At 37.0% G+C, this 26,443-nt stretch overlaps 1 protein-coding gene across 1 annotated transcript in view; it reads left to right on the top strand.

Moving 5' to 3' along the window:
* The window catches only part of PTPRK (protein tyrosine phosphatase receptor type K), a 297,434-nt gene that overhangs the window by 72,064 nt on the left and 198,927 nt on the right, over positions 1–26,443 (top strand). The window contains exons 4-5 of the mRNA XM_031066727.1: positions 18,504–18,585; positions 20,381–20,496. Coding sequence (XP_030922587.1) covers positions 18,504–18,585; positions 20,381–20,496 — 198 coding nt within the window. The remainder of the gene's footprint in view (positions 1–18,503; positions 18,586–20,380; positions 20,497–26,443) is intronic.

Below are 26,443 nucleotides of genomic sequence, written 5' to 3'. Positions count from 1 at the left end.
GGAAAACATGGTTTCAAATCCTTTGAGACTTTGCTGTATTTGGACAAGATTTTTATGCTCAGCAAGAAGCTTCTATTAACAGCGCAGGGAAATGGCCAAGAAATGCTTGCCTGCTGTTCAGAAACACTGTGTGAACACAGCTTTTTGTTTCACATGTATTTTATTTTGTCTTTTAGAAGTTAATTTAGTGCTTTGTTCTTAGAGAAGTATACAGTTGCTGGATTTGCTGAAGTCAATTTGTAAATTGGTCAAATTTGCCCTACTAAACACTGAAGACTTTTTGTTTCAGTGGAGTATTTAGCCACATGTTTTTTTGAAAAGTGCCTTTCAGGTAAATTGGTCTTGCTGGTTGGATCAAAGTAAGCTTATGCTTTGCTGGCAGGGACAACTTTGAAATGAGTTAAGAGACTTTCCCACCTCCCAGGGAGAAAATAGTGTATGGTAGTTAAGAAGCAAGATTTCAGGCTTTTTTTCCTAGCTAATATACCTAACTTTTATACACAGGCTCCTGCATGAGTGAATGAAAAGGACATTAACAGGTATTTTCAGATAAGCATGTGAATAAAGAATGGTTGGAGTTGATATCTCAAGGTCTTTTCAATCCTAAATTGTTCTATGATTCTATTAATTTATTTTTGCTTTAAGTAATTTAAACTTCTGTTCCAAACTTGTGCTGCCAGCTATGGGACACTTTCAATTTCTGACTTTATTTTTACTATACGACCTCATAAATGAAGATATTGTTATTGTAGGAAGCTTTCAGGTATCTGTTTGGAAAATATATTAATACCCTTGAATAGAAGCTTCATGGCTTTTCATGAATGAACTGGAGAACTTTAAATGAAACGAATCAAATTACTACCCTTGACACTCCTTTTGGAGGAGAGCAAAATCCTTTTATCCTTTGCAGAGAGGGCAAGAAACAGTGAAACAGGAGATGGTCAGGAAGATTGGAGGGGGAAAAAAAAGAAAATGATGGCTTGGGAAATACTATTTTCTTGAAAAAGGAAAATTGCACATCTCTTTTTATGTGTACTCTGACTTGATAAACTGGCCAAACTTACAAATGAAAACATCATCTTAAATACAGTGCTTACATTTCTTTTTTTATGGAATGTCTTTTTCATTAAGTGACTTCCTACAAATGGTTTGGCTAATAATCTATGAAAAGGGATGCTACCCTTTGGCTTGTCAGCGAAAAGCATTTTGACTTGACCTCATTTTATTGTCAAATCTATCCATTAATGGCCTAGGTGGGGAGGTTTGGGTTGGTTTGGGGTTTTTTCCCTTCTTTAGTCTTACTGATCAAAAAGCCAGCTAAATCAAAGGAGACAACCAATTAAGAATGGTGAGAATTCAGTATAAAAATGTTCATTTTTAAGTGTGTTAGATTTTATTTAAAATTTAGAAGATATTTTAGTAATTACTTTCATGTAGTTTAGTTTAAGTATAAAATCATTTGTATTGACCTCTCAAGGTAGCTCTTGTTATAAACTGGGCTATTAAAATTATGTCTTTCCCAACTTTTACCTAGAAAAGTTTGGGTATGAAGTATGGCATGTTTTCATCTGGCTACTCTTGTCTGACATCTCAGTAACACTCTTACTCACAGGTAAATATTGCAATACAGTCCTCATTGTTTAGTTTTTAGACAGGACATGAAAATTTCTATAGGTATAATATTCCATTCCTTATTTTCACTTTCCTCAGGCTACATGCACTAAAAAACTTAATTTCAGCTAACTGCTGTGAGCCTAATTTCACATTGCATCAATTTTAGGAACTCTTGCTGCAGTGACAATTTTTATCTTTTTTTTTTTTTTTAATGGAAAAACATAAAACCAACCAAACTCAATTCCTGATTATTTCTTTCTGTCTTATCCTTTGATTAGCTTCTTCACTGTTCATTGGGTAGAAAAAGAGTTTGAAACTAAATAAAAATTTAACAACTGAGACTACATAGTAAATATTTACAGTTTTTGATGTATGGATGTATAAGAGCATGGAGGATGTGCATGGAAGAGCATCTTCAGAATGAACGAGATGTTTTTTGTGTGGTAGTTAATGTAATGCTTTATTCTAGAGCTCTGTAAGCTGGTGGAATCATGAGGTGCTGTAGTAACTTAATCACACAGAGATGCAAGGGTCTGCTGAACATAATTGTCTGAAAATAAGCGCCCTGTGTCAGTGTCAAAAGCATTCCCTTTAATGGTACTTCTGGATTTTCCCCCATGGAAATTAAAATATTTTATAATCAAAAAGTTCTTTTTGTAGGTCATATGTACTTCCATTTCAATTAAGGACTATTCTACTATCACAAGTTTATGGTAAGGATATGTTGGTTATTTCTTTCAAAGTTATCTAAAATAGCCTTTTAACATATGTCCAACTTATCTATTTTTGTATTTGTTTAACTCATAATAGTAGCAGGAGAGTATTTGAGGCATAGTGAGGGATGCTGCTGAATTTCTGGGTTTTGCTCTTCATAGAATTGTGCTTTAAAGCCTTGGAACCTAATAACTTTTTTTGTTAATAATTGTGTGCCTCAGTCTTCTGGTGCTTATCAAAAGTTTACTTTGCATACAAGATATAAAGTTTTTTCTAGGTTAAAATCAGACAAGTCTAAATGTCTAAACAATAAATTATTCAGCTTGAATATTATAACCATCTGTTAATGTTTCCTTATATTCAAAGTTAATTGTCATGGTAATAGTATACTTCCTTTTCTACTCTATCATAATGTGTGGATGGAGTTCCTACAGCAAACAGAAGTTTATATTGAAGGTCTCTTACAGTGTCTTGAAATCTTTTATGTTGCCAGAGAGAGCGGCAATTAAGACAGTTAGAGGAAAAATATCCTATGTGCACATGCAGGTGTGTGTTAATACCCCGACATATCCCTAACAAGTGTCTTAGCTCACAATGAAAGCATTTTGTCCTCAGAAGTCCATACTGGATGCAAGATTTGAGGCATTCAATACCTTACAGTGAAATAGCATAAGATGAGGAGGAAGGAGGAAAAGAATGCATGACTGTTAGTAAGGGATTGTTCTCCATATCTCTCCGGCGCAAGATGAATAGCCCCTGAGTCCCTAGATATTCTGACAGCCACTGAATTTATTGTTCTACAAATACCTTGAATTTTTTCACTTCCAGAGACCTGTTTACAACACAGAGATGGATCACGCAGGTTTTTTTTCTTTAGTATGTATTGTCCTTATTCATCACCTACTTTTGTCAGGACCGTGATGTTTGACTTTGGTTCTGTGCACAGGATTGACTAAGTTTAAGCCAAGGATAGCCAGATATGCCAAAGGACAAAATGACTATTACTCAATTTGTCGTATCTGCCATTATTAAACAGTAATCACTGTGAGAGAGGGGAACAGAAATGCTTTGAATAGCCCTGTCCTATCACTGTTTACCTTGATCGAAATGGAAGTCTGCTTTGCCAAGGTACACTGTTTATTTCCCATTCTGCTTACAGAGGAGGAGTCATCCACTGGGATATCAGTCATTGTAGCTATCAGCAAATGCTGGTAAATTAAAGGTGATCTTTGAATATTTTGTAGTATTTTGGTGTGTTAGTGAAATGTTTTCTCTTTGCTGCCTATAAAGGAGCTGGCCATAAGAGATACTGAATCATATTTATGGTTCTCTAAGCAAAGTGTGCGAAAGTAATTTTAGCAAATGTTATGAAGTAAATTAAAAAGGATAGGTTTTGTGAGGTGTTTGTTTTAAAATAATTAAATCTGGGTAGAGCTTCTGTGCTCAAATGTCATCAGTTGAGGTCTTAAGTAAACATGGATATTGAGTTAAAGCTACTGTTCAGGTTTGCAGTTTCAGCTTCCTTTTTAGAAGTAATAGTTATGCTGCGTTAGGTGACACGTGATTAACTGAACCTCTCTGGGGCATTACACCACCATGATACAAGATCTAATTGCATCAATTTTCTTTCATATCACACATGTTTCTTATTTAATATTTTATTAGTATTTGGTTACTGTTTGTGTTATTTATTATGCATCCTCAGCCAAAGTATAACTTACCTGGCTGAGCAATTAAATACAAAATTTAATGGTTGTCATTTCAGGCCAGGATAGCTGAGGGGAAAGTGCAGTGGAGGAGACAGCATGTTTTTTATGTGAGTGTGTATGTTCTGGTGTCTAGTTTCCAATAATGGAGACTTTATCAACTTTCTGCAATTGGCACACCTCAAGCTTTGGTTAGTGTCAGAACAGGGATTGCCTGAATGCGGCCGACACACTCCACTGAGAGAATATAATTGTTGGTGCTGTATGAACACTGTGGGGAGATTAGATCTGTTTAGAATTCTGGAATCCAAAGAGCTGAGTGTTGTGACTGGAAAGCCTTGAAACCTCAGGCTGAGGTTTGGCTGACATGGTTGGCATATCTGGCTTGAAACTGCAAGAAGAGAGGGTCTGAAATGCACGGCTGAGGTACTTGGAAGCAGAGTAAAATTCTGTTTATGAAATTGTTTTTTACATATTTCTCTCTCATGTTAAGTTTTGCCGTTACAGACATATGGTCTGTTCATATCAAGCAAGAGTAGAATTTTCCTCTGCGTGTGTGTGAGCACAAATTATATCTGTGGATGAAATGGAAATGGGCAAAATAACTTAGAAAAGTGCTATTAGCTTAGAAAGTGTTAGAGATGCAGCAGCAAAAGAAAGTGCAGCACTCCAATTTCCAAACTGACTAAAGACAGATTATTGGAAGAAAATCTGGAGAATGTGAACAATACAAATAACTAATGAAATCTGTGACTATTTTATTTCCAAAATTCTTTAGGCACTGGCTCTTGTATTACTAGATGTTTTGGAAGTGAGGTAAAATCTAGGACTACCTGTAGTGTGATCTACAGGCATTATGTGTGTGGTTTTTCCTCCCTATTTGGTGATACCCATTTTCATGACAACAGTGGATGCCACCAGACATGCCCATCACACCAGATGTGGCAAAGTAATTAGTTGGAGTTTGGAATTTGTGCCAACTGAATATTAGTTTGGTATCTTTGTTGCCTTGTGATGCCTTGATGCTTGTGTTTCCAGTCTCATAGTTGCATTAATTTTATTTCTGCACTGGCCTTTCAATCTGATCTTAGATGGGAAATGTTTACTTACCTCACCAGAAGTTTCCCCACCGTTTTAACCTTGTATTTCAAAAGTATAGAAATAAATTTTGGTTTATAACTATTTTAGTGTTATATTTTGAGGGTGTCAGCAATGAGGAAGCCAAGAATGAGTCTTAGGCAGAGTGTAAAGCTCCTGTGAAGCCCGAGTGCTTACAGGAACAAGAGAAACCTCAGGTGATATCTAAATAGAAGATCTAAAAGAAAATTGTGGTATGGAAGCTAAGTGCACTCAATTTTGGAAGAGAGGACACTAAGCTCGTCAGATGAGGATGGAAATGAATCTTAGTTTTATTGAGGGATGCAACTTGGTGATGGTACTTTTGCTTTGAAAGATGAACCAAGGAAATAGAGTAGTAAAATTATTCGTTTGGACATGCCAACTTTGAAAAGAGAGACAGAGAATTAAGGAAAATGGAGCTGTAGTTGCAGGAAGCCTTGTTTTCGCGTGTGCAAATTGAGTGTAATCTGGGAAGGAGTGAGGGGAGCAAGGTGGCAAATGAGGAGAGAGTCTGGAACACAGAAAGCTGTCAAGAAATGCCTGATAGAAGGGAATATTTTGTTGAGGAAAGGAAAAATGAGGAGAAATTAAGTTTGCATAAGGAGAATGTTACGTGTTAATTTTCCCCTGAAATGATTTTTATTTCCTAAGAAGGGTGTTGGAAAGTCTGACATTAAATGAAAACATTGGAAGTTGTTTTAGGATCTCCATGTTTATTTTGGTAGTTCTGTGCAAATTACCTTTGACTTAAGGGAATGTTTCTTTTACAGAGTTAAGATGAGCGTACTCAGTGTTGTATATCAAGTGCAGGTATTACACATTGCAATCAGTATTTTTTAATTCAAAGCTGCCAGGAGATGTGGGAAGGAGAATCTAAAGGTTACATGGAAAAGAGCTGTGTTTGTTTTACACAAGGGAAAGCAGAAAGGAATCTGGTAACTATGTGGATCAGTGAAACTTATGAAAATATATGAAAATGTTGCTAATTAAAAATGGCATAATGAGTCTGACAATTTATCAGCAGTCTTTGGATAAACATAGTTAATATCTGCTGAGACACAGTGCCCTGTTCATTGTGTGTAATCAATACCTTGTCCAAATTCAAAGTATGTGTTGGCACATGTAAGCACATTCATGCACACATCTCTATATCAATACAAAATGCAGAAATATTTTAATATGCTATAAGTGGATGGCTTGTTCTTCTCTAGTGTCTCTAGTATCTCATTGGGGGACATTATGTATATATAACCAGATGTTATATATACATATATATATATGTTAATATATACATGTGTACATATCTAGTTGAACCTTGTGCTACATTTAGGATTGTGGTTTTATTTAAAAGATTGTTGAGAATTGATATCCAGAAGAAGTAGTGTAAACAGATCAGGGCCTGTAGTTTTTGACACAGAGATGGATTTTGAATAATTTTTGTAGCTCATCTTTAGAATTGTGAAAATAAATATTATTGCACATGTGTTTAAAATGTGGGCATAAAGTAAATGTATATTCTATGGTGAACTTTGCTAATTTAAATCTACATGGATTTTCTACTAGGAAACAAAAAAGAATTTGTGACAGATACTGGCACTGCCTTCTCTATTTATTGTGGTGGAGCAATGTACTCTTGGCTTTTGCCTGGTTTTTGTCTGTGGTTGTTAAAGCTGTGTTTTAATGTTGGGAATTCCTTGTGGCCTGTGGTGTTCTGCAAACCTTTGTGAACTGAATATGATGATGATTGGCTGTGACTGCAGAAGCCTCAGTCTGGTGAGGAGAGAAAGCATCATTCCAATTGCAAACCCTAATTTACTCCCACTTAAGAATTGCCTTTGTCATCTTTTATAGAATGTCATGTAAGTGAAAAGCACTGTGTTGAACATAATGCAGAGTGCTATGATACAGATATCAACTAGATCCACTGGTGGGATAATGTCCCTGTCCCCTCAGTGGAAAAAAGGGCATTTTAAATATAGGTTATGACTTTCCTTTAATAGCCAGCGGCACAATCTTTAATAACTTACAACGGCTTACAATAATGAACAATGAACCTTGAGAGCAGAGATTCTAAAATGTGTTTGTCTTGGGCTTTAAATTTATCTTAACCTATCTGAAGGTTACTGGTAAGTATGTCCTTCTCTCTTATCTGCTCATTGTAGATAAAAATTGTAATTTTATGAGGTGAAAGGTTAGTACTCATCTATGCAGTCTTTTTCTGCCATTTAATAATCCATCTGTTAGAAAATTATTTTATAGGCATGTTAAAAATATGTGTTTCAAATTAAAAGAAGCTATGGTAAGTTTGCTCTGCTCATTATAAAACCTAAGCTGTTTCAAGAATAGTAATTGCTTAGTGTTTCACAGCTATTTTCCTGAACAATTAAAAAAAAAAAAGGTGGTGCATTTTCCTGAAAAAATTCAAAGAATGTGATTATGAATGATTCTTTGTTATTTCTCTCTTTCAGGAGACAATATTAATTTGGGAAGTATTTTTACCTTCCTTTTTCCATGGAGAGAAAAATACATTCAAGTGCAATACCAGAGACCAGAAACATTACTCATTTTAGTAGTCAAAATTACTGAAATAGCTTATGTAGTACGCCTATGGAAGAAACAAAGAAGGTCTGCTCAGTATTAATCTTCAGCACTTAAAAAAATATAAAATGGATTTTTTTTGGGAAAAGAGAGACCCTTTTCTCCTGAGTTTAAGATTCATCATTCCTTTGTTTGACTTTTCAGTTTAGCTTGTTTGTTCAAAGGCTAGTTGAAGTATCAGACGTCTTTGCAGATTGATAGTAGAGGGAAGGTGGAAAGGAAAACAACTAATAAGACTTTAGTGGATACATTGAAGTTAAGGGTTTTAAGGGGGGCAGAGGAAATTCTTTGCCCCAAGTCTCTGTCTGATTAATTTTTATCTTTGTGTGATGTGCCTTACTTGACTTGTCAGTAACTTGTCTCCTCTGCTCTGATCCAGTTTCATTTGTTGAGCTCCTTAATAGTGTGTAACTCCTTCATATTTCTCCCTGCAAACTGAGAATATAAGCTGAACACCTTTAGCTTTCTACTCCAAATAAATGTAAGAAGCTACAATGACTCTGTATTTAATTATTTTACTGTTAATGATGTAATGCCTAAAAGCTCTAAAAATATCACAGAAATATATACCTGGAGAATCCCTTCTGAGTTAATTTAACATATTGTCATGGTGGGGAAATGTAGATTTGGTATCATTCCTGACTGATGTTTATCTACTTAACATTACAGACAGATTTCACAGCTATTACTTTTGCTACTTCATCTTCTTTACTACCTTTTTTACTACCTTTACTGCCCTGAAAAATAAATATTTCACTGTCACAATCTCAAATGCAAGTTTCTGCTCTAAGTAGGAAATTAGGGAATTAATCTGACTTGTCTGATTTCATTAAGCAAGGCATGTGATATTATGTATAACCGAGTAGTAGTGACAGTTTGAATGGTTTCAATGTTCCTGGTCTAATGTTTTCAGAAGTAGGAAGATAATATTCAGAAAGACTCATTGAAATTGCGTCTTAGTATCTGGAGGCCTGGCATATCTGGTATTTAGAGACCTTTACAAGGTCTTTCTCTTTGTAGCTCTCTAGGTAGTCTAAGTAAAGGCAAAATCATCAAAACTTGGTCCCTAGTGTGCTCCCTAGATAAGACATGTACAAGGATGTCAGTTAATATATTTTGAAAGATTCAGCTAGTTTTGTTTGTTTAGGGTTTGTGGGGTGGTTTTGGTTTTGTGTTGAGTTTTTGTATTTTGCTTTTTTTTTTTTTTTTTTTACTTTACAAAATTAAATTTTAGAGTGAAAAGCTGTGGGCACCATTGTGTATCTGTGGAGATGCATTTTGGTTTTGTTTTTAAGCATGTATGAGGTTATGAAGACAGAGACAAAACTTAAAGCTCTTCCTTCTTCAGGGTCTCAATTTCAAAGTATCATGCTCTCGAAAACCACCTGGTTCTTCTGCTTTTTCATTGACAAATAAGATTTTGTAGGCTTTGCTGTCGCTTTACTAACCATGAGGAATTAATTTCTTTCAGTTGTAGTAGGAATAAAAAATAAAGGTGTTGAATCAGTTATCAGGCGTGGCTTGGGGTTGTACTCCTATTCTAACCTTATGTGGAAATTTTTCTGCTTACATTAAAGGTGCAGCCTGTCAAACTGATTTGTTCAAAGCTACTGTGGAGCAATGAATAATGGCTAACAAAGTTTAGCTTGCATTCCTTTGCTTCACTGTGACAAAAGCCATTTTATACTTGAATTCTTTGCAGTAATGTGCTTCTGGAGAACTTGCTTGCGTTGCCTTTTCCATGCAATTGTTTTACCTGTAACTTAGGGCCCTATGATTATCCTTGATAAATATATGGATTTGCTGGGTCTGTAGTTACTGCTGATGAACTGTCATCACTTAAAAGACTGTAATGACTACCCTCTTAATCTTCTGGTCCATTAAAACAAAACACAGAAAAGCTTGAGATACAAAAAAAAAGAAAGAAGAAAGTATCAAAAAAGCATACAAGATAATTTATGGAGTCAGCTCCATAGTCCAGGGCAGCATGATCGTTTAGGCTTGGATTCTCACATGGAAATATGGGAATTAACACAATAGATTTTGGGCTTTGCATTATAAAAAATAAAGCCTATTCATATGTCATAGGCTGTTGGAAGTTCATTGCATTGTCCCTTGAATGTGTCTCTGCTTCTCTGTGTCTAAAAATGACTGCTGGAGAATCTTTTACAGCTCAAAACTGTGTTGATGGATGATAGTATATTTTTACTAGGTTATTAGGGGATAGCAAACCTTTCCAGGTGACTTATTCAAATAGTGCTTCCATCATCCCACAAATGATTCATAGGCAGGAATCATCATAAAACAAGCAGGTGTTAGTTGGTAGCCAGCATTCTGGCAGAATACATCTAGTAAATATTAAAAGATGTAAAATGCATACAGGAAACAATTCAATTAACACTTTCCAAAGAGAAAAGGATTATATTCAATCCAACCCATAGTGAGTATCTGGAAGATACACAGTCAAAACTGAACTAGTGCCCTTCTGTTTAATGTAAGTGAAATAAAACTATTTCGTAGGACAACAGTTTCAGAAAATCAGAATGGTCAAAGTTGAAAGGCACCTCTGTGGGTTATCAAGTCCTGCTCAAAATTTTTCCACATGATAAGGAATTCCCAAAGGCCATTGGAAGTCGAAAAGGACTGACCTCTGCTCTGGGTTTGGGAAGTGGCATTATGCCAAGCTTGCATTGCTGCATTTTCAGGTAGCTACCCATGTTCCAAAGGACTGCTTCTGTGCTACTGGGAAGAGTTTCCTTAAGCTTTTAGTCTATCACAAAAATAAGCAAAGTACTGAGTATTTCATATGGGTTCTTAACTTGTCTCTTACTGCTGCTCTCCCAATTTTAGCCTTTAAATGTCATGATTTACAGTGCTATCAGTATTTTGTTGCCCATGGTTAAGAGTCATGCTTTTGTACGTGTCATTACTGTTATTTTAAAATCTCAATCATGTAAGAGCTTTCACCCTTAAACAAATGTTTTGGGTTTTTGATGATCTGGTGTTTATGGGCTATGTAAGTATGTTTTTTCTTCAAGTTCTTCAGTCAGTCAAGAGCAGGGTGAGATTTTACAGAACTGTAATATTCCCACATTATAAACTACTACTGCTCCAAAGCCAGAGTAGCTGTAACTCATCCATGTGTGGTGCTTCATCCAGATATTTTCTAGGAGGAGTCTAGAAATATTTGGCATAAGTTACTTGAAAGAAATAAGCAAAGATAAGCGCAGAGATGAGATTTTTTTTTTTTCTTTCTGTTGTTCACTATGTTACTAACACAGTGGTTTCCAGGGTCACTGAGTCTAATTGCTAGCTTTTCCTGACATCAGGCAATCATCATACAGGTCTTTCCAAAGGCTTATTATGCTTCATATTAATTATCTGTTTTGCTGGAACATATATCTTTTTTGTGGAAGTAAAATATTGTTATTAGCTCTCATGATGTTTGAGTTTTTTAGCTCAGAAAACCTAACCTACACTTCTTGCTTTCACACAAAGAGATGATTTTACACTTGTGGTGTGGCTTTGTTTTTTGTTTGGCTTTTTATTTTTTCCTCAGGGATTGAATAGGTAGCTAGGTCAGTTACCACTAATAAATTGTTTAAAAGATCACCCTTTAGGACCCTTTGAAGGCATTTTTTTTGTGTGTGATTCTTCACCAGAGAGCACGAACTGAGATTAATCTTGGAGTACAAATTTCCCTATGTCAAGTAAAACTTGAATGTAACTTTAGGGATGAGAGGAGTTGTGAATGTCAGGGCTCCTTGCAGGTGACTCTGAGATGGTCAAAGAATCTGAAATGACCAGCTCAGCTGGATACCAGTGAGAAGATAGCCTTAACTCCTTTGGTTTCCAATGTCAGGAGGTGTGTTATTGAGGAAAAAAGAAGTAATTGGGTGTTAGCTGGCCTGGCAGACTTGAGGTTCCAAAGTTTTCACCGAAGTGTTTGATTTGCTATGCTAAAGTTCTCTTGGGTCATGTCAGCTGCAAAGGCTGCCTCACAGGATTACTTGAGCATTCAAGTGGAATTAATTATGTTTTCATGATTTCTAAATTAGTTCAGCAAAATTGTTTGTAACGTTCACAAGGGAAATGCTTTTTATTATGTCAACAAAATTTTTGTATGTTAGATAAAATTTCTTTAGCTGCCCCTTTCAGCTAGCTTCCATTAAGCGTTGTCTTTTGTAACATGACACTGTTTTGATGTTTATAATAATTTTTCATTTCTTGGTAATTAAAACCTTTGATTCAGTGTTTTAAAATGCCTTTAACACTGTGAAAACATTGAATAGGGCTAGAAACTTGTCAGTGAATAGGATTTGTTGCTGTTTTATATATAATTGGTCTTGTTCTGCATGGCATTTCATCTGCAGAAAATTATTTTACTGCAAAACAAACTTTCTTCTATGTGCTGTTTAACCTTTATCAATTCTATTGCAAGTGGAGGTATGGGTATATCTGGAATACCCTACTGTGCTGTTACAAAACTGAAAAATAATGAAAGAAAGAGGTGTGTATGAAGTAGAAATAAAAGTTAATGTTTTCTTTTTGTAGTCTTATGAAAAACTGAAGTTTTATATCTGATGAGGTTAATATAACACATCTGGTGAAGCTTGTTGATATAACTTATCTGCTTTTGGTTTGGTTGGGTTTTTTGTTCGTTTTTGTAGGGGTTTTTATAGTTTGTTTTTCAGTGGTTTTTTTTGTTTGTTTGTGGTTTTTTTTTTTTTTTTTGTGCTGTACTCTGGTTTTAGTGTGGTTTATCACAGATGCATTAACTTCTGTCTGCACACAGCTCTCTAGTACACCTTTCCACCAAGCACAGGAATTCATCCATATACAAGTTGAATTTCAGATAACCCAGCTAGTAGAGGCCCTACTATGCCTGAACAAAAGTATGTTGTAAGTTGAATGCTTTATGGAAATTACAGTATCTAAATTTTTCCTTTTAAAAATTTCGTTATGTTTTCATCTCCAATTCTTCTTCATCTCTCCCTAATTATATGTATTAGAGCCTAGTAGGAAAAAATTGTCAATGAAACACTACATTTCTGTTGTAACTAAACCTTTTAATGCTGACTTTTATCTAACTGAGGCATTGCCTTCTATATATGATCGTGTGGCAGGACTGATGTCAAAACTGGGAGATTGTGCCTCCTTCACTACCATGACTGGTCAGAACTAGTCAAGTGGAGAAAGGACAAAGAAGGTCCACAAATTGTACTGAAAACACCATTCTTGCTGATGTTGCATTGCTTACAAGAAAACAGCTTTTACAAAGCCTAGGAAGAATTGTATTCCTAAGGGCAGACTTTGGGCTACAGAATTGTTTTCCCTCTTTTCTGACTACATTAATTCGCTAGGTATGTTTTGGGAGTGCTTGTTTTGATCAGTGCCTCACATGAGCTAATGATGATGGTACATAAACTTTTGGATCCTGAAAAGAGTTAAAAATTCAGTGAGACCAGTCCTTAAGAAGTACTTTTCTTATATTCCTGCAAGTGCAGGGTTAGCCTTTGTGGTGATTGCAGGATGCAGTGTTAGGGCTGTGAAGCAATGTGGAGGTTGAAGTATTTCTTAAGCATTAAACTTCAATAATTAAATGCCTGTAGGAGTTTCTGCTGTAATAATTACTACTTTTTCCATTGCATTCAAACACTGTTGAATATTTAAATTGGTCAAAAATGTTTATTTCTGGAATAATATTAGATAAATAGTGGTTGTCATCTTTTGGATTTGGAAGCTGGGATATGAAAAGGTATGTGTTGTTTTCCAGTGCCTAAACCAAAACAGCTTTCATTTATTTTTTTATTTTTATTTTGTTCTTCTTATCATTTTTACACCTAATTTTTAGCTTGCAGCCCTTTACAGATGACAAGTATATAGGTGTCGTGGGTTTACAGGAAACAGGTTTTCTGGGAATGGAGTGGCCAGAGGCCAATAGGTGTTCAGATTCTGAAACTGGCACTTGACCTCACTGGTCAAACATCACTGGTATTTGGATACGCCTCTGAGAACACAGGGGTTAAAAGCAGAGCTTTCCCTTGGGACTTCTTCTTTGGGTTCTAGCTGGGAGACTGGTGAGACCTTCCCCTGCCCAGCTCTGTCGGCTGGGCAGGGGGAGGGGAAGCATGCGGACAGGTGAGGTGGGGCCTTGGACGGAGAGGGGAGGTGAAATGGCCCTTGAAGATCAAAGGGTGGGGGCACCTGGAGGGATTGGGCAGCCCCCTTTCCCCCCCCAGAGACAAGAGAGAGAGAAGCCGGCGCTCCTTGGTGTACGGGGCTGCGGCCTTGAAGGCCTTGAAGTTGGCGGCATGCCCGGCGTGAGGAGAATGGGGGGAGCATGAAGAAGTCTAGCCGCTTTTTAACCCCTGTTTGGACAATGGAAACCTTACAAATGCTGACCCTCCTGGAGCTGAATGAGAAGAGGGATAAGAGATGAGATAAGACAAAACGGGCCACAAGAGAGGTGGAAAAGAACCTAAGGGTGGGAAGAGATGGAGTGGCTTTTTGCTGGACTTTTCTTGTATTGCCATGGGCAGAACTTTTTTCCTGTAGCACAGAAACTGCATCTAGGGGGAAGGCAATGGCTTGGAGCTAAGAGAGTTCAGTGTTGTTTTCTTGAGACCCCTCAGCCCCAGGGGGTGACCAAATCTGGGGCAGACAGTAGTCCCGAAAGTGAGAGACTGTGCTTTTTTTTGGAACTGGGCAAAGCATCCTTGAAAGGGGAACCCTAGAAGCAGGTCTGATCCATGCGCAGTGGTGAGAGCACTGGGCATGGAGAGAAGAAGTCACGACGGCAGATTGTACTCCGGGCGGTGCCACGAGTGACACGGAAACACATGAGGTTTCAATGGTGTTTCCAGGAGAAGCCTATGGTACAAGAAAGACTCCTCTCCTCTTGATGAACTGAAGATTGATTGTCTGAAGGGTGGTGATAGATTGAGAGTTGAGAATTTGGGGGAGAGATGTATTGTATTGGGAGAATTTGGTGGGGGGAGGAGGAAATGTTTTTGCAAGGTTTTAATTTTCCCTGTGTGTTTTTCTTTTTATATGTAGTTGTAGTGTAGTGAATAAAGTTTTTCTTTCTTTTATTCCTAAGCTAGAAGCCTGCTTTGCTTATTTCCTAGTCACATTTCACAGCAAACACCAGAGAAAGTGTATTTTCATGAGGCACTGGCATTGTGCCAGTGTCAAACCATGACAATAGGTAAGAGTGATTAACAGAATCTAGATCTAGTTAGATTTCCAAACATCCCTCTGCACAAACTTATAGTGAAGCCAAGCTGCCATTCTATGAGATACTTCCTTAGATACAGAATTGTGTCATCATGTTCATATGGGACCAGAGTGGGTGCCAAAAACCAGTACAAACACAGAAGTTTGTAGGTAAAAGCTGCTCTGGAATTGCAAGGACGGTATGTAATTATGAGATCCTGTAGAAGGACTCGCCAACTGAGAGTGATTGAGAAATAAAATGACAGGCACATTTTAGTGTTGATAATGAGATATAAAAAAATGCACACTCCATAAAATCTAAATTTCACACACAGAATGATGGACTCAGTTTAAGCTTGCCATTGCTGCTCGGCAGCAAAATCGCAGGGTTAATAAAAACATCAGCATAGAGCCCAGTGATGGTCGAAAGAAGCAAATAAAGTGTTAAGAATGGTTAAATAAGTTCTGTATAAATTAGGTAATGGTGTTAAGCTGTTGAATAAATTATGACTCACCCATATTTTGATTACTGTGTGCCAGCTCTACTCTCATTATCTTCAAAGAATATATTGTTGTTAGAAAGAGCTTCAGAGAGAAGGATGAGCATAATCAAAGAAAAGGGAATGGTTTTTATATGAGATTGGCTGAACAATCTGGGACTCTTCAAATTTGAGACAAAATTACTTTTGCATTTACATTTGGGATATATACTAGAGGTTTACGAAGTTGTGAATAATATAAAAGGCTGGCTGGGATCAATTTGTCACTGATTTGGGTCATTAAATGAAGTCTGGTATAAACCATACAAGTGGAAATGTCTCTTAATGCTGTCAATAGTAAACCCATGGATTTTCCCAAATGGCACTGTGTTCACTAAAAGTTTGCATGGTTTTAGGGAGAAAATGGCCCAGTATATGGACAAGAAATGCATTAGGCATGGCTAAATACGTAGGAGTGTGTCCGGTTCAGGGAGTTCTGGCCCTGGATCTTAATTTGTGTCTGAATGTAGGTACTTCATAAACAAGGATATGCAATTTTATTTGGAGAAGCAAATGACTATTTGTGTATCATCTTGGATCTATGTACAACATTCTGGGATCAAGTCTGATTCCCTTGAGTAGCATTTGAATTACCTGAAATATTCAGCACTTCCCATTCTCATTCATTGTGTCAGTTCTAGTACAAATGAGACAGGATAGTTGTCTCCATAACCCTGCTCTGTGCCAGCCAAATTCATCCCCTGGAAACAGTTTCTCTCTCTTCTCCATTAAAGAAGTGAGTATGTCTCAGAAGTGCACTATATGGCTGTGCAATTAAATTGCAGTAAGTGGAAGGACATTTATGGTTGCACAGACAACTAATGTTTTCTGGCGAGAGTGATAATCTGAATTATTTTTCAGCTAAAACAGAAGTGTTGAAGCCATTCTTTCTAGGACTGTAAACTGAATAGTAGTGCAGATGAAGTGCAGGATTCACTCCCAAACACTTGTGTCTTATTACGATAAGCCCCCTCTGGTGAAAGCAATGGCTCAACAGTCTATTTTTCCTCAAGAAGTTTGTGTATTTGAGGAAAAGAACTACCTTAGATTCTTGCCTGACTTGTGAGCATTTTGAACTGCTGTTTTCACCTATGTATGCAATTGCCTTTTTCCATTTCCCATTTTAAATGTGAACAGATGTTATCAAATTAAAGCCTGATAATAATTTTTTAAACTGAGCAGCACTTTTTGCTTTATTTCATCTATAGTTATGAATGTTTCATAGTTGTATTTGTACCAATTATGAATATAAAAAAATAATACTATATATTTGAAATATCAGTTCTCTAATATCTGTCTTTTTAATTATTGTATTTTTCTTTTTCTTACCTTGTAAACCTTGTTCCTTATAACTTTGCATAAGCTTATTGTCTTTCCATGTTTCTCCATGTTTTCTGTTTTTGTTTTTTTTTTGTTATTTTTCTTCTTCTCATGGTTCTCCATGTCTTTTATCTTTCTATTTGCTGTGGATTTCTCCTTTTCTGATAGCTTCCTACTCCTGCAGGGTGGAGATTACTAAAATGCATCTAGCAGAGGGGAAAAAAATGAAGTAAATTAATTCCCAGCAGTATCCCAAGAAATGTAGCTTTCTGTCCTCTGACTCCCAGTGTAAGAAGGTATCAACACACAGGAGAAGGGCACACTTATATAGCCAGAGCTTTCCTGAGAATTGGATCTAAATTATTTCCAAGTGAATCCATAACAACCCATGAGGTGCAAATGAGGTTCAGTTAGAATGAGGTGCAAATTTAGTTCAGTTCTTAGTATTTGGTGTGCAAATTTCTTAACTAGACTTTGAGAAACAATGTGCTTTCAGAGTTTGTGCGTGTTATAGAACTGTATTGTGCTGTAAAGAAACCAGTCTTGTCAGAAGGACTTTAAATCTAATGTTTCTTTCTTACCGAGTTGTCTTCCATACCATGCAACCATTTAAGTAAAAAAAAAATATGATAATCCAAACTATTAAAGAATTAAAGATAGTTATATTAATGTTTGTTACTGGGAACAAGTGCCAGCTCTCTGAAAATGCCTGAAGAGTGGGTAGACATTATCAAACACTGCTACGGTCAGAAATGTCAATGGACAAGGCACACTGTGAAAGTAGGACCCCCAGACACTAAATTGATTTCCGTCATGCTGTTGTTGGCCAAGGCGAGAGCAAGAGGCAGAGAATGAAGTGGTTCTTGTAACTAAATTCCATTTGGGTGCAAATAAAATTAGAAGGAAAATAAAGAAATTGGCTAGAAGTGCAGTCTTAGCAAGAATGTCTGGAGAAACTGGAAGAAGGATTATAAGTCCAGTGCTATCAAAACATACATTCCCCACAGGCATCTTCTTTCTGCAGTCAAAGCACAATTTCAGGAACTCTCTGAACCACCACCAAGCAATTCTTTGTTATTAACTGCCCGTTTGGGGTGGACAAGGTGCTGGATGTGAAGACAGTATCTTCTTTTTCTTCATACATAGGAATTTCCTCACTGCCTTGCAAGAAGGAAGAATGAAGTTAATGACAACTGCATAAATCTCGTGCCACAGCTGTTCATTTTGTTGCCACTGGAGAGTGCCGCACTATTTCTGTGTTTTCCTGTGCAACTGAGCTGCAGGAGGTTGCAGGAGACTATATTGTGACCCCCAGGAAGAAAACAAATTTTCTTAAAATTGGTTGATCACCTGTGTGCTGTGATGCCTAACCCATCTGAAAGTAATAGCATTTTTTTGGAATTGAATCGTGTTTGCACATTTAGCTGAGATAAAGCAGTACGCAGTTAAACATGTATTTTTCTGGTGTGCTATGAGCAGCAAATCCAAAGCAAGCCATGTATATGAATGGTATGGAACTACACCACACCGAGTAATAAATATTCCATTCAGTTGTCAAACCTTGTAGGAACTTCAACTAAATGAAAAAGGCAACGTGTCTTATATCTACACCCTTGCCACTGGGGGAATTCTGTAGAAATGAGTGTTGTAAACATTTTTTCTTTCATTTTGACAGGTAATATTTGAAGCTGAAGTCTCAGATGGAAGAAATGGCTACATTGCTATTGATGACATCCAGGTCTTGAGTTACCCTTGTGGTAAGTAATGATTAAGAGCTGCATTTTTCTGTGTCTTTTCAGGACATATATGATATTGCTGTGGACTGCTCAGTTTTCATCACTTGATCACTGATATTCTTTGTTCTTTCAATAGTATTTTTGTTGCAGCTTCCAGGAAGAAATGTGATTGCAATAGTGATTTACCTGGGTGAAATCTTTTTCTGCCAGAAGTATATTATACAGGGATAAAAAAAAGGGCAATCTTCAAAGTCTTTTCACTCATACACAGTTGGTGTGTATAATCAAAATGGGTTCTAATGTTAATGTATATATCACTGATTAAAGAAAACTGAATTGGCAGATGCTTGTAGGAGGTTCATCAGATTTTATATCTCTTTTCTCTTTTTTTCTTTTTTTTCTAAACAGACGAAATAGATTAAAAAAAAGGCTTCTGGCTGTTGAACTACTGAGAGATTGCATTTTGTTTGGTTTTTTTTGTGGACAGGCTTCTGGCATTTGTGCTTGCCTTTCCCTGCTAATCCTGGGGAATAATTGCATACATGCAAACACAGTTATCACAATGAGAATATTCTACTAATAAAAGGTTGTGAGGAAGAAATTGTTACTGTGTGTTTCTGGCACTTGTTATCAAAATTTTTTTGCAATTTCTTTCTGTTTAACTCTTCTCATCTTCCCCTAGACATACCCTCTCTAAAATATGATTTCATGCTAATGTACCATGTGGCTTCCTTGCTTTCTGAAATGACCAGGACATAACAATATCCTGCTCCAACTTGGCAAAATGATGCCAAATAATGAAGTTCCAGTGGTAGCTTCACATCATGTTTTCTTCTACTCCAAACCTTTTAAAATAGTAGCTCTTGGGAGCTACCAAGCTTACACGATATTTGAGTGAATTACCTTTTTAATATTTCAGCCACCCCAGCTATCTGATGGCTGTACTCAGCAAAGCTCTGCTTGGATTCAATATCTGGCTTTCATATGTATTTTCCTTCTCTTCTTTGTGTTTTGTTTTGAAGTGCCAAAACAAAAGGCACTCGGGTACAGTCATCCCAGCACATTATCTGTATGTTACAGTATTCAGACAAGCTCTTTTTGTTACTGATGTTTAAACCCTGTTTGTTCCAATTTAATGTTTTTTCCTGTGCGTCATGTTTCTTTAGTAAGCACAAAGAAAGAACAGTTCAGCTACTGTTTTCTTTAGTTGTTCTTGAAAAAAGGGTGGGTGAGCTGTGTAATGTGCCCATTCCTCAAATATTTCTGTTGGCTTTTGTAGGTCTAGTAAATCCTTCAGGTGGTTGTGCCACTGAGATTTCCTACAGCCTTTCTCAGTGTGAAAAATGGATTTGTCAGCTCCTGAAATACTATATTCAATGCCACAAATGATTTTGTTTTCCAAAACAAGAGCTCTGAGTTGCATTGCAAATAACATGAGCAGTATCTATTTGCTTGAGCAGTACGCTGCTAATTGGATTTTTCTCAGTATGATGAATTTCATACAGTCAAAAGTCTTTGAGATAATTCTTGTCAAGTACTGCTGACATTTTGGCACCTGATCTCCTTCTTTTGGCTTCTATTTTAAAAAGACTTTATTATAACACATGTATAACATAAAGTTAGAATCACCAGGGGAGAAGAGGAAAGGCTGAAAGCACTCCTCGAACGCAGAAGAGACAAATAATATTCTCTCTTCTGTTTCATTTTTAGCCAAAGATTGTTAAAACATGGAGGTTGAGGGAGATAATAATGTTTCTGGCACCTTTATTTTTTTATAATGACTTTTATTTGTAATTTTTGTTTTCCCCCTCTACAGATAAATCTCCACATTTTTTGAGGCTGGGGGATGTAGAGGTCAATGCAGGGCAGAATGCTACATTTCAGTGCATTGCTACAGGGAGAGATGCAGTGAATAACAAGTTATGGCTCCAGGTAAGGCTAACTCATGCAAGCCTGTTTGGCTGGAGGACAAGCTGCTTTCTGGAGATGAAATGTTTAAAATTCAATGCCTTTTATTTTTCTGCAGTTTAAATGGAATTTTATGTCTGTTCAACGGAGAAACTTGTAATCAGTTTTGCAATGTTGTAAAGCTTTGATTAAAAATAAGAGCTGGTGTGGATGCTGGGATGAGGTTGGCCCTTAAAGGCATTGTGTGCTTTCTCTCATTGTAAATCAAGTCCTCTGTTTAAAAATGTATTATCATTAAATTCAGATAATTGGCATTTAGGATCTAGTAATACACAGATGTAACACAGCTGTCATGAATTTTGAGGACTTTTTAATCACATAAATTACCTGTCCAAGCAGGTGGCTGGAGGGATATGGCTGCACTTCTGTGTGCATATCAGTTTCACTCAGTAGTATATTAATGGAAGAGCCTAAAAGGCCTGCTGCACATCCTTTTACTCTGTCTCTACAATAGGAGGAACTTTAACTTTTACCCATTTATAATTGTGAATAGTATGTATGTCAGAATTTAAGAGATGATTCTAACCAGAATATAACCCTTCTTACTATGAAAGAAGAGAAAAAAGAAATGAACACCATCATCCTCCAAAATACCCAGTCTCCTCTGTATTATGGCAATGGGGTACTTACAATTAAGACCACTGGTTGAGTAACATAATGGCAAAGTTTCCAGTTGCTCTTAAAAAAATTAAATTTTACCACTTAAAAAGGATTTAAAAGTCACTTAAGTGGTACATGTACAACTGTGCATTATTTAGTTTAAATGTAAATCTTAAGCTCCAACATCCCTTCAGAATGGTTTCTAAATATATCCTCTAAAACTTTATTTTCCTATAATATGTATTTCTGTTTATTTTCAGAACTAAAATCTATGTAATTTTTGGGAAACATACTTTTAAATTATCTATAATCAGAACTTTAAAATATGTATTTTTGATCAAATGTATTTTGAAGTGAACTACCATCAGTTATTTCAGCTTGATTTCTGTTTTAATAGTGGAGCTGATGAACCTTGACTAGCTGTTGCATATAGGCATGTGATAAGCTTGAAATTTTAAAGAGATTTTTTAAAAAGATGATTGAAAAATCTGACATGCAAATGATATTATCAGACAAATATGCTGCAACATTAAAAAGGAACACAAGCAGTAACTGCATTGCATTTAGTGAAAAGGTATCACAGCAGTAGGAATGATTTGTAGTCCATGTCTTTGAGCAGTAATTTGTTTAAATTGAGTAAACATGTAATGCACTCATTCAGAAAAAGCAGCTTGATTTCAGAGACTTGCCAAATAGAGCACACAAAGCACAAAAAATGAAACTGGCCTGGGTTTTGCTATATCCAAGGCAAGACAATAGCATGAGGAGCATTCCAGCAAACCTGTGAAGCGCCACTTGCAGTTGATTGTGGGTCAGAAAGACCCAGTAGAGACAGCCAGCTGGAAATCTTCCCTTTCACTCACTCCTTAGAGGCAGATAACTCTGACAGATTATCCTTTCTAACTTTCACTCCCTGGAGAAGCCCAACTAGCAGCCAGATCAACTCAGAAAACATATGTTTTGTCCCTCCATATGCTTCATGGGTAGTTTATTTTTGTGTGTGTGTGTATATGGATCACAGATATGATAATTTCTCACAGTGTGATAGATGAAGTACTTTAGAGGTTATAACTCTCCTTGCCTGGGCTTGTGAAGTGCCCTGATACTCTTGAAGATACCTTGATACTTGAGCTTCTGTTCTCTTTCTTTTTCTCTTGTAAACAGTCATGAATTTTCACCAATTTAAGGGTGACTTTTTTTCACTCATCATTCCACCTCACAATCCTACTTTGCCAATATGTGTGAATTGGCAACCTTCCCTATATGGATAATTTTCTTTAGATTGCACTCAAAGTTACTGTTGTTGTACATAAGTAATAGTGAATTTACTCCTTATCCTTAAAAACTGGCATGGATATGTTTGGGCCTCATGAAACACTGGAGTGTAACTTGGAAAAGGTTGGCTTTAACCTTTGACCAAACTCAAGATTCATAAAGCCCGAATAGCCTGAAAGGAAGAACTGGCAGATCAAATCAAATGCCTAAGTAATTGTTTTTGAGAGCCTTTAGCTGAAGCATTCCAAGAATGTATTTTTCTCATAACAAGAAAGGCCATTATAAAAAAAAAAAGACAAAGTGCAAAAATGAAAACTAAGTGGATGATGGTGGGGAAGAAGACACTTGCCAAGCACATAGTTTCAGAGAAAATAGCTTTTGGTTGTGTCCTTATTGAAAAAGAAAAAATATTTCCTTGAGGAGGAAAAAAAAGAAGGAAAAAAAAACAGCAAAGAATTTGCTATTAAAACACATTCTTTCATAAGGAAAAGTTTGAGGAGCAATCTGGGACATCAGGCTTTTTTTGCGTCTGAAGAGATCTAAGATTTCATATGCTTGCATTGAAGTAGTAAATATGTGCAGGCAGAGATTTTGTTGAAGGCTCTACCGGTGTTCTCTGGCTCTTGCAGTCTTCTGTTTGGAGAAGAATTAAAGTAAATTCAGCAGCATGTAGTAAAAAATAGCAGCCACCCTGCTCTGTGTTCAAAGTCCTGCACTCCCATGGCTACTTCAGCAGGGATTGGTCTGAGCTGCTCCGGGATCAGCTTCACCCTCTTGATCCCTCTCTGCACTGATCTGGGGCTTTTGCAGCTCTCCAGTAAGTCAGTTCAGGAAAGTGATCTGACTGAAAAATATTTTGACTCCAACTGGATTTTTTTTGTTGGGGGGAGGTGGGTTGTGGATTTTTTTGTTGGGTTTTGTTGATTTGTTCATGTTTTTTCTGGTTTTGTGGTTTTGTTTTATTTTAATATGTTTACTTGGTCTTTTGTTTTTTGGGTTTTTTCGTGTGTGTCTTTTTCCCCAGCTTGATTCATGTCTTACTTACCCATATAAGTAATGCCAGCAGGTGGAAAAAAAATGGGATGTTTGATTAGAAGCAGAGAAGAGGGAAAGAATGTAACCCCATGATATAAAAATGGGGATTATGGCAGCGTGTCTCCTTGTAGACCTATGTAAACTTCAATTTTGTTTTAGTTATTGGGCCCTGATCACATACTAGATGTTCTATCTGCAAGTACGTTTCCATGCTTATGTTTTTCCCAGTGTATATATAATTAAGTGCACATAGCTTTATGTGCCTAAAAATAAAAATGGACAAAAATAGGCACAGCATTTCAATACATGGTTTCCTGTGTGTTTACTGCTGTAATGACAGTATTTTCATCAACACATCATTTTCTATAAATGTATGTCTGTAAACATTTCAGACAAATAGAGATTAACACTGAATTGAACTTCTCCTGACTTTCATGGCTGCAGATTCTGCTCTTGTTTGCTTGGTTTTGGATTGGATCTGGTCTCTTATCCCTTTTGATATCCCTTTCCTGCCACCTCTGTATTTTGCAGCCTCAGTGGACCAATGTTTGGGACAGTCAAAGCTCTGTCATTGAAAGATAAGCAGTAAAGATAACAGAAGTTTTCAAAAGTTGAGGCTACATTAATACAGAATAAATATTTGCAAAGATAAAGAGATTTAACTGGTTGAACAAGATGATCTGAAGCACACCTTTGTGACAGTGTGAATAGTAGGTGTGGGAGCAGGACAGAAATGCAGCTCAGATTCTTTTGTTCTTCACATTTTCAACTTGATCGGCTATCAAACCTTTTGTGGTTATGTGCTGAAGGAGTCTCTTTATGACCTGCAATTATTAGCAAATTCTAAAAGGCTTTCAAAGCCCTTAGTTTTTGTTTAAATGTTAAACAACATTGATGTTGTTTCTGAAGTACATTCAGTCATTCACAGTGCTTAGTATCTTTTTTACTTGTCATTCCCTTCAGAATGTAATGCTGGGGGGCTTTTTTTCAGTATTTTCCAACTTCTCTTAAAATTTCCACTGTAATATATCACACGCTGACAGCTGTAGTTTGGTCTTACTGCCTGCACTGAAGCAGATGAGTTGTGTCACAGGAGTTCTTAAACCAAAGGTGGTTAACCTAGGTTATCCACCTGTTATGGTTTAGTATGCTCTGATTTCTAAGCTTTAGGAATTAGCAGAATTTCTTGCTGAAAAATGCTTTCCTGTAGGTGGTGACCATAAGTGTGTGTGTAGTCTAAAAGAAATTAATATAGTGTGTATAGATAGATATAATAATTAACTGGTTCTTGCCCACTTACTGCAGATTTTCTTTCTTTCAAAAGCCTATGAATTTTCTTTCTTTGAAAAGATGCTTAAAGAATAGGGAATTTTTCTTTTATTAACATTTGATGCACCTTGCTGCTTTGTGCACATTGATTTGCTAAATTACTGTAAGAAGGATCCCTGTTTTATTCTATTTATTTCCCTGTGAAATATCATGCATTCCACAGGAGTTGTGTCAGTAAATAAGCTTGCAAACAAGTTGCTTCTGCATGGTAATCCTATGCTCAGAATGGATATGTGTTGTATATTAAATTTTTGAAAGAATAGTGCACACATTCTAAACATGGTAATTCAAGAGTGGGATGCTTATTTCCTTATTTTTCTGTCTTATTTTTCTGTTTGCTTATTTCATGTGATGATTTCTGTATGAAGAAAGCTTCATTTCCTTGCTAAGATAGTAGAGAAATAGAATTGACTGGGTAGATTAAATAACATTTGCATACACCAAGACTCCAGAAAGCAGTGTATGTGTTGTCCAGCATTTGTTTTGTCAATCTAATTGGGATATCAGAGCAATAGGGTTTTTTGCATAATCGGGCTGTGTTTAACGGCTTCCTGAGCTGGGAACCATTGTGGCTCCCAGAAGCCCAATGCGATTTTCATGTCTTTATCGATGTCCAGTTCAGCTGGACACTCGTACAGCGCAGCATACAGAGCTTTTTGCTGGAACATCTGTTAAACCATATGTCTTGGCACCTGGTTCAGATGGCGATAACTGCAGCACTAATGAGTCCATCCATCATTGCTGAGCTTTGCATTAACACAGCATTGGATTAGGGAAAGCGGCTTGTTCTGGCTTTGCAGTCAGATGCGCTTTGCCACGCTCTGCGGTGATACCATTTGCCTTGGCGAATCTGAAATTCAAAGGGGTGCCGGCTGCATGCATTTAAAGGTTTAATATGCGCCTTGTAATCCTGGGCAGATTTGCCATCTGAGCGGTGGCGAGCGGGCCAATCTGTCAGCAATAGCTGTGGGTGCTGGCTAACTGCCCTCCACGCGGGCTGCCAAGGCTGGCGCCGCAGCCCCGTGCTCGCCCATGGAGAGACTCGTCAGCATTAATACGGTCTGATGCAGCCCGTGTCTCTGCCAGAGGAAAGTGTCTTTCCTCGTGGAATAACAGATAATTAAAGCAATTGCCTGAGAGGAATAATTGAAAAAGTGAAATTAAACAGCATTATGGAAAATAAAATGCAAATTGCTGCAAAAACAATGGAGTCGGGCTGACCTCCCAGTGGTACCAACTGTTACTGGAGGATGAGTGAGCGTCTGTTCGGGCTCAAACAACTGGCTGCATCCCACTCCTTTTGTAGAGGAAACTGCCATAATCCCCAATGCCCTGTTCACCATCATCTTGGGTTTTGGTGCTGATTGCCACAGAATAGGATGTGATATTTAGCATTCATTTTTCTTGCTAGGTACTGCATATATGTGCTCTTTAACAAGTCTTTGGACTGGGCACGTGCAGATGGTATCCTGTGATGATGCATTGTGCACGATCAACATAATATTCCAGGAATTTAGATTAGAAAGGCTGTATAAAAATTCGTGCCTCTGGCAAAGGGTTGAGGGACAAGACATTAACTATTTTGTTTTGCTTTTTGGAAGGGCTATTTCCCTCAAAGGAGACAAGTTATGCAACAGAAGTCCTTTCCTCCTGCTGTTCCCAGGTGAAGACT

This window comes from Geospiza fortis, unplaced genomic scaffold (assembly GCF_000277835.1).
Source record: "Geospiza fortis unplaced genomic scaffold, GeoFor_1.0 scaffold98, whole genome shotgun sequence".
Lineage (NCBI taxonomy): Eukaryota > Metazoa > Chordata > Aves > Passeriformes > Thraupidae > Geospiza > Geospiza fortis.
The sequence above is the reverse complement of the archived record's forward strand: the minus strand, read 5'-3'. Positions and strand labels throughout refer to the sequence as shown.